Genomic DNA, 12,194 nt, shown 5'->3' on the forward strand with positions numbered 1-12,194 from the left:
TGGTGAAAATGTACATTCTTGTTGTGTTCCTGATCGTAGGAGAAAAGCTCTCAGTTTTTCCCCACTGAAGATATTTAGTTGTGGGTCTTTCATATATGGCCTTTATGATGTTGAGGTATGTCCCTTCTATCTCTACTTTCTTGAGGGCTTTTATCAAGAAAGGATGCTGTATTTTGTCAAATGCTTTTTCTGCATCTATTGAGAGGATCATATGGTTCTTACCCTTTCTTTTATTAATGTGGTATATCACGTTGATTGATTTGCAAATGTTGAACCGCCCTTGCAGCCCAGGAGTAAATCTCACTTGATCATGGTGAATAATCTTTTTAATGTACTGTTGGATTTGATTAGCTAAGTATCTTGTTAAGAATTTTTGTATCCATGTTTATCAGGGATTTTGGTCTATAATTCTCCTTTTTAGTAGGGTCTTTGTCTGGTTTTGGATTCATAGTAATGCTGGCCTCATAGAATGAGTTTGGAAGTTTTCCTTCCATTTCTGTTTTTTGGAACAGCTTCAGAAGAATGAGTATTAATTCTTCTTTAAATGTTTGGTAGAATTCCCCTGGGAAGCCACCCAGCCCTGGACTCTTGTTTGTTGGGAGGTTTTAAATTACTGATTCAATTTCCTTGCTAGTTATGGGTCTGTTCAGATTTTCTATTTCTTCCTGTTTCAGTTTTGGTAGTTTATATATTTCTAGGAATTTACCCATTTCTTCCAGCCTGCCCCATTTGTTGGCATATAATTGCTCATAATAATCTCTTACACTTGTTTGCATTTCTTTGGTGTTGGTTTTGATCTCTTCTCTTTCATGATTTTATTCTCTCTCTCTCCATTTTGATAAGTCTGGCTAGGAGTTCATCAATTTTATTAGTTTGAAGAACCAGCTCTTAGTTTCATTAATCTGTTCTGGTTTTTTTTTTTTTTCCCTGTATCACTGATTTTTTTTCTCTGATCTGTATTATTTCCCTTTTCCTGCCGGTTTTGGGCTTTATTTGCTGTTCTTTTTCCATCTTTAGGTGAAAGGTTGTGTATTTGAGACTCTTTTTGCTTGCCGAGGTAGGCTTAGATTGCTTGCTATATACTTCCTCTTATACTATACCTATTACCTTTGCTGCATCCTAAAGGTTTTGGATTATCATGTTTTTATTTTCATTTGCTTCCATGTATTTATTTATTCTTTAATTTCCTGCTTAACCCATTCATTTTTTTAGTAGAATGTACTTTAACCTCCAGGTATTTGTGGTCTTTCCACATTTTTTCTTCTGTTTGACTTCAGGTTTCATAGCATTGTGGTCTGAAAATATGTCTGGTATGATCTCAGTCTTTTTGTACTGGTTGAGGCCTGATTTGTGACCCAGTATGTGATCTGTTCTGGAGAATGTTCCATGTGTATTCAAAAAGAATGTGTATTCTGCTGCTTTAGGATCAAACGCTCTGCATATATCTGTGAAATCCATCGGGTTCAGTGTGTCATTCAAAGACCTTGTTTCCTTGTTGATCTGCTGTTTAGATGATCTGCACTTTGCTTTGAGTAACGTGTTAAAGTCCCCTACTATTATTATATTATTATCAATGAGTTTCTTTACTTTTGTTATTAACTGATTTATATATTTGGCTGCTCCCAAGTTGGGGGCATAAATACTTATAATTGTTAGATCTTCTTGTTGGATAGACCTCTTTATTATGATATAGTCCCCTCCTTCATTACTTATTACAGTCTTTGGTTTAAAATCTAGTTTGTCGGGACACCTGGGTGGCTCAGTGGTTGAGCATCTGCCTTTGGCTCGGGGTGTGATCTTGGGATCCGGGATCGAGTCCCACATTGGGTTCCTTGTGTGGAGCCTGCTTCTTCCTCTGCCTGTGTCTCTGCCTCTCTCTCTGTCTCTCGTGAATAAATAATTTTTTTTAAAAAAAGTGGTGTATCCATACAATGGAATTTTAAAAAATCTAGTTTGTCTGATAAAAGGATGGCTAGCTACTCCAGCTTCCTTTTGATGTCCATTAGCATGATAGATGGTTCTCCACCCCCTTACTTTCAATCTAGAGGTGTCTTTGGTTCTAAAATGAATCTCTTGTAAGCAGTGTATCTATGGGTCTTGTTTTTTGTTGTTGTTGTTGTTTTTATTCATTCTCATGTCCTATGTCTCTTGACTGGAAGATTGAAATCCCTCTACATCCAGAATAATTATTGATAAATACGAATTTAATGCCACTGTATTACCTGCAAAGCCACTGTTTCTATTGATAGTTCCTTTCTAGTCTTTGTTTCTTTTGGTCTCTCTGTCCCACTCAAAATGTCCCCTTTAAATGTTTCTTGCAGAGCTGGTTTAGTGTTCACAAACTCCTTCGGTTTTTGCTTGTTTTGGAAATGCTTTCTCTCCTTTTTTTTTTTTTTTTTTTAAAGATTTTATTTATTCATGAGAGACACAGGGAGACTGAGACATAGGCAGAGGGAGAAGCAGGCTCCCTGCAGGGGAGCTGGGAGCCTGATGTGGGACTTGATCCCAGGACCCAGGACTCAACCGCTGAGCCACTCAGGCGTCCCTTTCTCTCCTTTTCTGAATGACAGCCTTGTTGGCTCTAGTATTCTTGGCTGCGTGTTTTCCCCATTCAGCCTATTATATATATCATACTACTGTTTTTTGGCCTGCCAAGTTTCTGGTCTGCTATTAACTTTGTGTGTCTACCCCTGTATGTTAAGGACCTTTTGTCCCTAGCTGCTTTTGGAATTCTCTCTTTAATTTTGTTTATTTTTCAAGTTTCACTATGATATGTCTTGGTGTTGACCTATTTTTATTGATTTTGAGAGGAGTTCTCTGTGCCTTTTGGACTTGAGTGCCTGTTTCCTTCTCCTGTTTAGGGAAGTTCTCAGCTATAATTTGTTCAAATAAACCTTCTGCCCCCTTCTCCTCTTCTTTTTCTGGAACTTCTATGATATGGATATTGTTGTGATTTGTAGAATCATTGAGTTCCTTGTCTGTATTTGTGATCTAATAGTTTTCTTTCCCTCTTCTTTTCAGCTTCATTATTTTCCATAACTGTATCTTCTGTATCATCTATTTATTCCTCTGCTACTTCCATCCTCATTGTGATTACATCCAGTTAGTTTTGCATCTCAGTTACAGCATTTTTTATTTCGGCCTGACTAGGTTTTAGGTCTTTTCTCAATGCATCAAGAGTTTCTCTGTTATCTTCTATGCTTCTTCAAGTCCAGCTAGTACTCTTTTTTAAAAAATTATATTTTTATTTTTATTTATTTATTTTTGTTTTTCAGGAAAAAAAGCTTTACTCAACCAAAATAGGCACTGTTAGCAGTAACTGCTTTCCCCAAATGATAAATTTCCCCAATTATTATAGACTTATAATATTCAGCATTTTTAAAAAGATTTTATTTATCCATACATGAGAGAGACGGGGGGGGGGGGAGGAGAGAGAGAGAGAGGCAGAAACACAGGCAGAGGGAGAAGGAGGCCCTACGCAGGGAGCCTGACGTGGGACTCGATCCTGGGTCTCCAGGATCAGGCCCTGGGCCAAAGGCGGCGCTAAACTGCTGAGCCACCTGGGCTGCCCAATTCAGCATTGTTAAAATTTATTCAGATCCTTCAGTTACTGTTCTCTATTAGAGAATGTTCTGTTTCTTAGAGTTCTGAATGATGAAAGAGGTGGTAATCTGTTGACAAAAGGTCAGGTGAGTGTGATGGATATGGCAAAAGTTCTTGGCCCAATTCATTTATTCCCTATGGTGGTCTGGGATTTCACCACCTATGGTGGTCAGATGTTGTCATGGAAAAGTATAGGTCCATCTATGTCTGCTAACCGATGCAGAGTGCTTTTAGATCCATTTTTGATACATAATTTGAACTTCTTGATGATAAGATAGTTTTGCCTGAGTTCAAAGTAATGAAATACTCTCTTTACAAACCACCTCATATAGTTACCAGAACCTTCTTTTTGGTTGCAGTGATGGTTTTAACACGTTTGGGAACTTCGTCAACATCCAACCATTGTGCAAGACCACTTTCATTTTTTTGTCAAAGCTTATGATCCTCTCCAAAATAGGTCTCTGCTCTTTCAAATCTTAAGGTATGAGCACATCTCTAATCATCTCCTTTTGTGATCATCTGTCAGTTGGTATGTTACCTACCTACTTGCCCAACTTTTTTTTACCTTTCCTGTTGTAGCTAGGTGTTGAGAAATTATTGTAGCAGAAATTCCTAAGTCTGCTTCAAGACCTCAGATTGCTGTTTTGAGGTTATCTTCTACCATGGCTCTCAACTGATCCTTATCCCCAGATTTGGGTCTCCCTCAAGGCTCATTTTTCAGACTTAAGATTCCCAGAACAAAATTTTTCAAACCCTCACCATATAGTCCTTTCACTAACAGCACCTTCTCTGAAGACAGAACTGATGTTTCTACTTGCTGTGGCTGCACTGTGCCCTAGTTTAAATTCATATAAAAACAATATTCGCAAAGCTTTCAAAGATATGGTACTGTTCACTTCTGTAAAAGTTGGTGATTTCTCTGAGTGTTTTACTTTTAGAAGTTTCCTTCTAATACATAACCACAGGGACAAGATTTAATGTGCAATAGGAAGCTGTTGGCACATGAGGGGCATGATTTGGTGGCCACCTTCTCTTTCTTGGCATGAGTTGAAGACGTGCCCCTCTCTAGCAGTGGCAGCGGTACCAACTGTGGTGGCAGCAGTGGCAGATTGGGCTCCTCCAAGCCCAGCTAGTATTCTTCTTCTTTTTTTTTTTTTTTTTTTTAAAGATTTTATTTATTTATTCATGAGAGGCACAGAAAAGCAGAGACATAGAGGGAGAAGCAGGCTCCTCACAGGGAGCCTGATATGGGACTCTATCCTAGGACCTGGGATCATGCACTGGGCCGAAGGCAGACACTCAACCACTGAGCCACTTGGGCATCCCCAGCTAGTATTTTTCTTTTAAAGATTTTATTTATTTATTCATGAGAGACACAGAGAGAGAGGCAGAGACATAGGCAGAGAGAGTAGCAGGCTCCTCTCAGGGAGCCCGATGCAGGACATGATCCCCGGACCTGGGATCACGCCCTGAGCCAAAGGCAGATGCTCAGCCACTGAGGCACCCAGGCATTCCCCCCAGCTACTATTTTTATGACTTCTTCTTCAGACACATTGCTCATATCTGTTTGGGGCAAATCCCTGCCTGTGATTTCTTTTTGATCTTTCTTTTGGGGAGATTTCTTCCATCTTGTCATTATGTCTCGATTTCTGTCTTGCATGTTATGAAAGCTTGTTATATTTCCTGCTCCTTTTCTCTTTTCTTGGATCATTTTTCTTCTTTTTTTTAAAATCAGGCTTATCTTAAACAAATCAAAGCATACCTAGTTAATGGTCCAAACACTCCCCACTGCAAGCAAGGAGGAACTCTGCAGAGGACTGGCCTGTGGGAAATAGCAGCCAAAACACAAGAGGAGAGTGCACAGAACATACACTAGAAACACTTCCTGAAGCACCAGGCTCTATACAGTGTATGCCCTCTTTGCACACCTCTGTCCCTTGCTGTTTAATGGCCGCTCAATTGTGCCCAGTGGGCCCTTTGTTCTTGGAGAGGCAATATACACTTCCAAATGTACTCCAGGAAGAGGAGTGTTCTCCCTCAGTGTGACCCATGGATCCCCACACCATGATGTCTTGTAGGATTCCTACACGTTCATCATTCTCCCTCTCTCCCTAACTTGACTCCAGGAAAAGGGCTCCCTCTACTCTGAAGCACCACGGCTTTTCTCTCTACCTTGCATCTGCCATGTTCTCTTCCTCCAGTTGTGCAGATTGTTTTCTTAATCCTCAGATCAATTTCCTGGCTGTTCAAAAGGATTTGATATTGATTCTAGCTATCTTCAAGGAACGAGGCAAGCTCAGGGTCACCCTGGTACTCCACCATCTTAACTCTCTGAGTGGTATCTTCTAATTGACCAGATTTGTTTGGCAAACAGGATAAAATCTACTTGCAAGCCTATTTCTACCTAGAGTTCTCAGTATTATATTACTTTGCTTCCCAGTACAAGAAATACAAATGTGTTTGTGGAATGCTCTTGGTAATTTGATTAGGCTAGGATTAGAGGAGTTGTGTCCTGCTATACTTTATCTTAGAGTTGCTTAACTTTCTGAATTAGCCAGCTCTCTGGTTATAAGAGCTGTTTTCCTTGACCCCCTTTTCCATGTTAGATAGCATATAAGAAATTTTTTTCTGAGAATTTAGTTTTTTCTCTCAAAACCTTTTTTTTTTTAAGATTTTATTTATCTGAGAGAAAATGCGAGAGTGCAAACACAGGGGGAGAGAGAAGCAGACCCCTTGCTGAACAGGGAGCCCTATCTGGGGCTTGATCCCAGGATGCTAGGATCATGATCTGAGCCAAAGGCAGACACATAACCAACTGAGGCACACCAGCGCCCTTCTCTTAAAATCTTAAGATACGTTGTTGTTGATTGTTTGGTTTGTTTTCAAGAAAACTGTCCCCAAATCTAGGGATATATTAGACTGTATTAATATCTCTATTGTGTTTAAAAACAAGGAAGCAGATAGTCCCAAGCAGTTTTATACTTGTCAGACCACACATAGCATATTGGACTGAGTGTAGGACACTGTATTTTATGAGATAAAAATGGGGCAGAGACTCCTATCCATTTTACAGGGCCAACAGTTGAAGAAACTAGACATGCTTAGCCTGGAAAAAATAAGCCTTGGGGCAAATGACTTACTGTCTTCATGTATCAGGTGGCCTGTTATATGGAAGATAATTTTATGTCCTTTCAGAGGCCATAAATAAGACCAATGACTAGGAAGTTGTTAATTCAGTGAAATGTCCTTTGATAAAGGGCTTCCTAATCAAATAAGTATGATAAACGTATGTGACCTATTTCTTTTCTGGAGGTGTGCAGATGTAGATTAAATATACGTTAAGGTCCCTAAAAAGTCCTGCAGTAAAAGATCTTGTTACATTTGTTAATGCCAACATTCCATGAACTCCTTCAGAACTAGTTTTCTAAGGAGCTCACATTTAGGTAGTGCTTCTTAAACTGTGGTAGTTAGACGAAGACCAGCAGCACCAGCATTACCTGGGAACTTATTAGAAATGCATTTTTTTACTCCACCTCAGATCTGTGGAATCAGAAACTCTGGGAGCTGAGCCCAGTAATCTCAGTGATAATAAGTCCTCCAGGGGATTCTGAGGCTACAGCTCTGAGAAGTACTACTAGCAAATTTCACGGTTTTTCTCCAACTCAGCAGTACCCTTTTTGTTTGTTTTTTAGCACTTGCCACAATTTTTATTCTTTACAATTTCTTTTAATGATATTCTTTGACTCTGTAATTAATTTTTTTCTGTAATTAATTTTTATAAATGGTTATCCTTCTGAGGTATAGAAGGAAGGAAACTCTTATGAAAGGCCTGCCATAGTTTTTAACATAGTATAGGTGTCATCCAGCTGGTATCGATATGGATACTTCATTTTTATTTTTTTATTTTATTTTTTATTTTAAAGATTTTACTTATTCATTCATGAGAGACACACAGAGAGAGAGAGAGAGGCAGAGGGAGAAGCAGTCACCGTGCAAGGAGCCCGATGTGGGACTCGATCCCGGGACTCCAGGATCACACCCTGGGCTGCAGGCGGCGCTAAACCGCTGCGCCACCGGGGCTGCCCCAATATGGATACTTTAAAGGATCCTAAGTAATGAATCCATATCTTCTGTGAAGTGAAATACGCATTTCTATAATGAGGTAACAAATTCATTGCTATTGTTACCATTTTTAAAAAGAACACTTACTGTTTTTCATTTACTTTAAAATATTCTTTGTAAAATGTAGACTTTAACATTTTAAAAAGATCTGTAATGTGCCCTTTCTTATGTTAGAAGTCATTAAGATTAGAAACTTATGATTTTTTTTGCATTAACAGAGATTAAAATCTTGTAGCATCATATTTACATATACAAAGAAATATGAATGACACTTTAAAAATTAAATAATTTAAAATGAATATGTAAAATTAAAGATAATTTCTCTTGACTGTGCCCTATAACTAGTGCCTCATTTATTTTACTGGATATCATAAATGTGCATTTTGAGTATTTATATGAAATACCTCTATAAGTCGTGGAAGAACTTTCTGGAGGACTGTGAAACTGGTTTGATATATTTAAATATCACAATGTTTAACTTAAGTATATTTAGAGCAAAATTATTAGTGTTCCTAGGAATGAATTATGGCCAAATTCATCTTAACTTCTTGATACTGTTTTGCCAGCTCTTCCTTTTTTTTTTTTTTTTTTTTCAGCTCTTCTTTTCATATAAGTAAGGTTTCTCTGGGTCTGTATTACTAGGTTTATTTATTTTTATTTAGGGGAACAAAGACTGTTGGTCTGGAGACTGGATTTTGACTTGGTTGCCAGTGCCCAACAGCAGAATGCCTGGGGGCATCCACTTACAACAAAGAGTATAAGTAGTGGAATCACTATTACTATATTTAAATACCAATGGCTGACAGGAATGTGCTAAAGTCTGAATCTAACTGTGAATTATGTCACTGTCCCTACCCAGGGCAAGTGCTACTCAAAGGGCATGCTCACAGGAGGAGGAAGACAGCAGAGGTGGCGATTTGGAGCTATACGTACTTTCGTACTTTCGTTGCTGACTCAGGGGAAGAGGTTTAGGATGCTGGTTGTGTTTTCTAAAGAGCACCTAGCAGTTTCCACCTTGTATGCGAAGCTTCCACATGTTTTTCAAATGATAATTTTATGCTTTTGATTTTCTCTCTTCTTAGTTTTCCTCACAGGAGAAAAAGCCAATTCAGTATTGAAACGCTACCCAAGAGCTAATGGACTTTTTGAAGAAATAAGACAGGGCAACATTGATCGTGAATGCAAAGAAGAAATCTGCACGTTTGAAGAAGCAAGAGAAGCTTTTGAAAATACTGAGAAAACTGTAAGTGTATTGGCAATTTGTAAGAAACGTTCACAGTTTTGCCTACCTTTGGATGTACGTTTGCAGTCTGCATTCCCGAATTGTGTGCATCGCTCTCAGTTACAAATTGATCACAAATTACCTTTGTGAGGAACTCTGCAAGTGGCATCTAAGAATACACCTGGCTAGGAGAGCCAGGTTCGCTTCCCCATGTGTGGGTCTGTGTGGGTCGGGCTTTGAGGGCTCTGTTCCCACAGGACTCTGCTGAGCGGAGATTGATCATCCTAGCAAGGGGGAAGTGCTTGTTTCACACGAGGCTCTGATGGGGAAAGTTACCAATATCATCACCTCACTTTGCCTAATCAGTGAGGAAGTGTGAAGGAACCTAAGAGATATTGACACTGTTTTAAAATCTTTGACTTCTTGTACAAAAAAAACAAAAACAAAAACAAAAAAACCTATCTATCTTTGAACTCCTCTCCCCACTCTAAGAATACTCCTCCTTACCTCTCTTTACTGTAGATGGCATGCTATTCAAGGACAGCAGGGGTGGGAAAGCCAAAGGCAGTGGTCTAAATTCTGTGGAACTGCTCTGGAGTTGGAAATGACAATACCCGACATAGCCATTATATAAAGATCCATTCTTGGGCACTGACCATGAAAATAACACTGGTTGCTAAACAAGTGATGTCAGATGTGCTAAAAGGTGATATTAGGTATGTCTCAGAAACAACAGATATAGAAGTTTTTTTTTTTTTTTTAAGATTTTATTTAGGGGATCCCTGGGTGGCGCAGCGGTTTGGCGTCTGCCTTTGGCCCAGGGTGCAATCCTGGAGACCCGGGATCGAATCCCACATCGGGCTTCTGGTGCATGGAGCCTGCTTCTCCCTCTGCCTGTGTCTCTGCCTCTCTCTCTCTCTCTGTGACTATCATAAATAAATGAATAAAAAATAAAAAATTAAAGATTTTATTTAGAGAGAGCATGCACACGAGCAGGGGAGAAGGGCAGAAGGGGAAAGAGAATCTCAAGCAAACTACCTGCTGAGCACAGAGCCCGATGGAAGGCTTAATCCCAGGATCTCAAGATCATGATCTGAGCCAAGACCAAATGTTGGACATTTAACCAACTGAGCTATCCAGGTGCTTGTGTTACAGAAGTTTTTGTTTGTTTGTTTGTTTGTTTGTTTTTTAAAGATTTTATTCACTTATTTGAGAGAGTGAGGGAGGGAGAGTGAGCACGAACAGGGGGAAAGGGTGAGGGAGAAGTGGGCTCCCCCCTGAGGAGGGAGCCCTATGCAGAGCTCAATCCCAGGACTCTGTGATCATGACCTGAGCTGAAGGCAGATGCTCAACTGACTGAGCCACCCAGATGGCCCCAGAAGTTTTAAAGAAAGGGATTTGTTTGTTTATTTTAGAGAGAACTCACAAGAGTGAGTGGGGGAAGGGGCAGAGAGAGAGAGAGAGAGAGAAAATCTCAAGCAGACTCCCCATGAGCATGAGCCTGACCCTGAGCTCAATCCTAAAACCCATGAGATCTTGACATGAGCCGAAATCACAAGTTGGATGCTTAACCCACTGAGCCACCCAGGTGCCCCAGAGAAAGGGGTATTGAACTTTTGTTAGGTTAGAAAAGAGGAAGGAACTCAAGGAGAGACAATCAGGGAAGCATCATCGCTGGAGTCTAGTGTTCATAGTAAAAGCAAAGTCAGTGTATAAATTGATAAGCTATAAGATTATTTTTTATATTTTTTATTGAAGTAATTATACTTCAATTGTATGTCAATTATGACATACAATACTATATTTCAGGTGTGCAACATATTGATTGGACAACTACATAGATTACTTAATAGTCACCACCATGAGTGTAGTCCTCTTCTGTCACCATATAGTGTTGTTATGATATTATTGGCTATAGTCTTTTTGCTGTACTTTTCATCATTGTAACATTTATTTTATAACTGAGGGTTTGTACCTCTTAATCCCCTTGATATATTTTGCCCATCTCTGACCCACCTCCCTTCTGGCAACCTCCAGTTTATTATCTGTATTTAAGGATCTGTTGGTTTTTTAGATTCCACATGTAAGTGAAATCATGTAGTATTTGTCTTTCTCAGCATCATTTATTATTTCACTTAGCTTAATAGTCTTCTAGGTTCGTCCATGTTGTTGCAAATGACAAGATCTCATTCTTTTTATGGCTGAGTAGTATTCCTGTGTGTGTGTCTCTCTCTGTGTACCACATCTTTATCTGTTTGCCTACCATTGGACATTTAGGTTGCTTCTGTATCTTGACTGTTGTAAATAATGCTGAAGTAAACAGCATTATAAACATCAGCATGCATTTATCTTTTCAAATTAATGTCTTTGTGTTCTTTAGATAAATACCCTAAAGTGAAATTACTGGATCATATAATATTTTTATTTTTAATTTGTTTTAAAGATTTTATTTATTTATCTGAGAGAGAGCACAAGGGGGGAGGTCTGGAGAAGAGGGAGACAGAGAAGCAGATTCCCTGCTGAGCAGGGAGCCCCATGTGGGGCTTGTGACTATGACCTGAGCTAACGGCAGATGCTTAACGGACTGAGCCACCTAGGAGCCCCTTATTTTTAATTTTTTGAAGAACATCTATACTGTTTTCCATTGTGGTTGTACCAGTTTACATCCCCAACAGTGCAACAGTGCTACCTTCTCTCCACATCCTTGTGAACACATTATTTCTTGTCTTTTTGTTACTAGCCAATCTCACAGGTGTGAGGTGCTATCTCATTGTGGTTATGATTTGAATTTCCTTCATGATGAGTGGTTGAACACCTTTTCACGTGTCTCTTGGCTACCTGTAGGTCTTCTTTGGCAAAATGTCTTTTCAGGTTCTCTGCCCATTTTAAAAATTTGATTGTTTAAAGTGATTTTTATTTTTTAAAATTTATTTATTTATTTTTATTTTAGAGACACAAAGAGCTTGAGTAGGGGGACGCTCAGAGGGAGAAGGAGAGAATATCAAGCAGACTGAGCACAGAGCCTGATGCAGGGCTAGATCACATGATTCTGAGATCTTGATCTGAGCTGAAATCAAGAGTTGGACACCTAACCAACTGTACCACCCAAGATCCCCTAATGTTTTGTTTTGTTTTTAAAGATCTTGGGGATCCCTGGGTGGCTCAGTGGTTTAGCACATGCCTTCAGCCCAGAGTGTGATCCTGGAGTCCCGGGATTGAGTCCCACATCGGGCTCCCTGCGTGGAGC

General features: G+C 39.4%; 1 protein-coding gene across 2 annotated transcripts in view; it reads left to right on the top strand.

Annotated features, from left to right (window-relative positions):
* PRRG1 (proline rich and Gla domain 1) overlaps positions 1-12,194 on the top strand; it is a 146,190-nt gene that overhangs the window by 80,159 nt on the left and 53,837 nt on the right. For both annotated transcript variants that reach the window (XM_038587162.1, XM_038587163.1), the window contains exon 3: positions 8,808-8,968. In XM_038587162.1, the coding sequence (XP_038443090.1) occupies positions 8,808-8,968 (161 nt within the window). The remainder of the gene's footprint in view (positions 1-8,807; positions 8,969-12,194) is intronic.

The sequence above is a fragment of the Canis lupus genome, chromosome X, assembly GCF_011100685.1.
Source record: "Canis lupus familiaris isolate Mischka breed German Shepherd chromosome X, alternate assembly UU_Cfam_GSD_1.0, whole genome shotgun sequence".
In the NCBI taxonomy this organism is placed as follows: domain Eukaryota; kingdom Metazoa; phylum Chordata; class Mammalia; order Carnivora; family Canidae; genus Canis; species Canis lupus.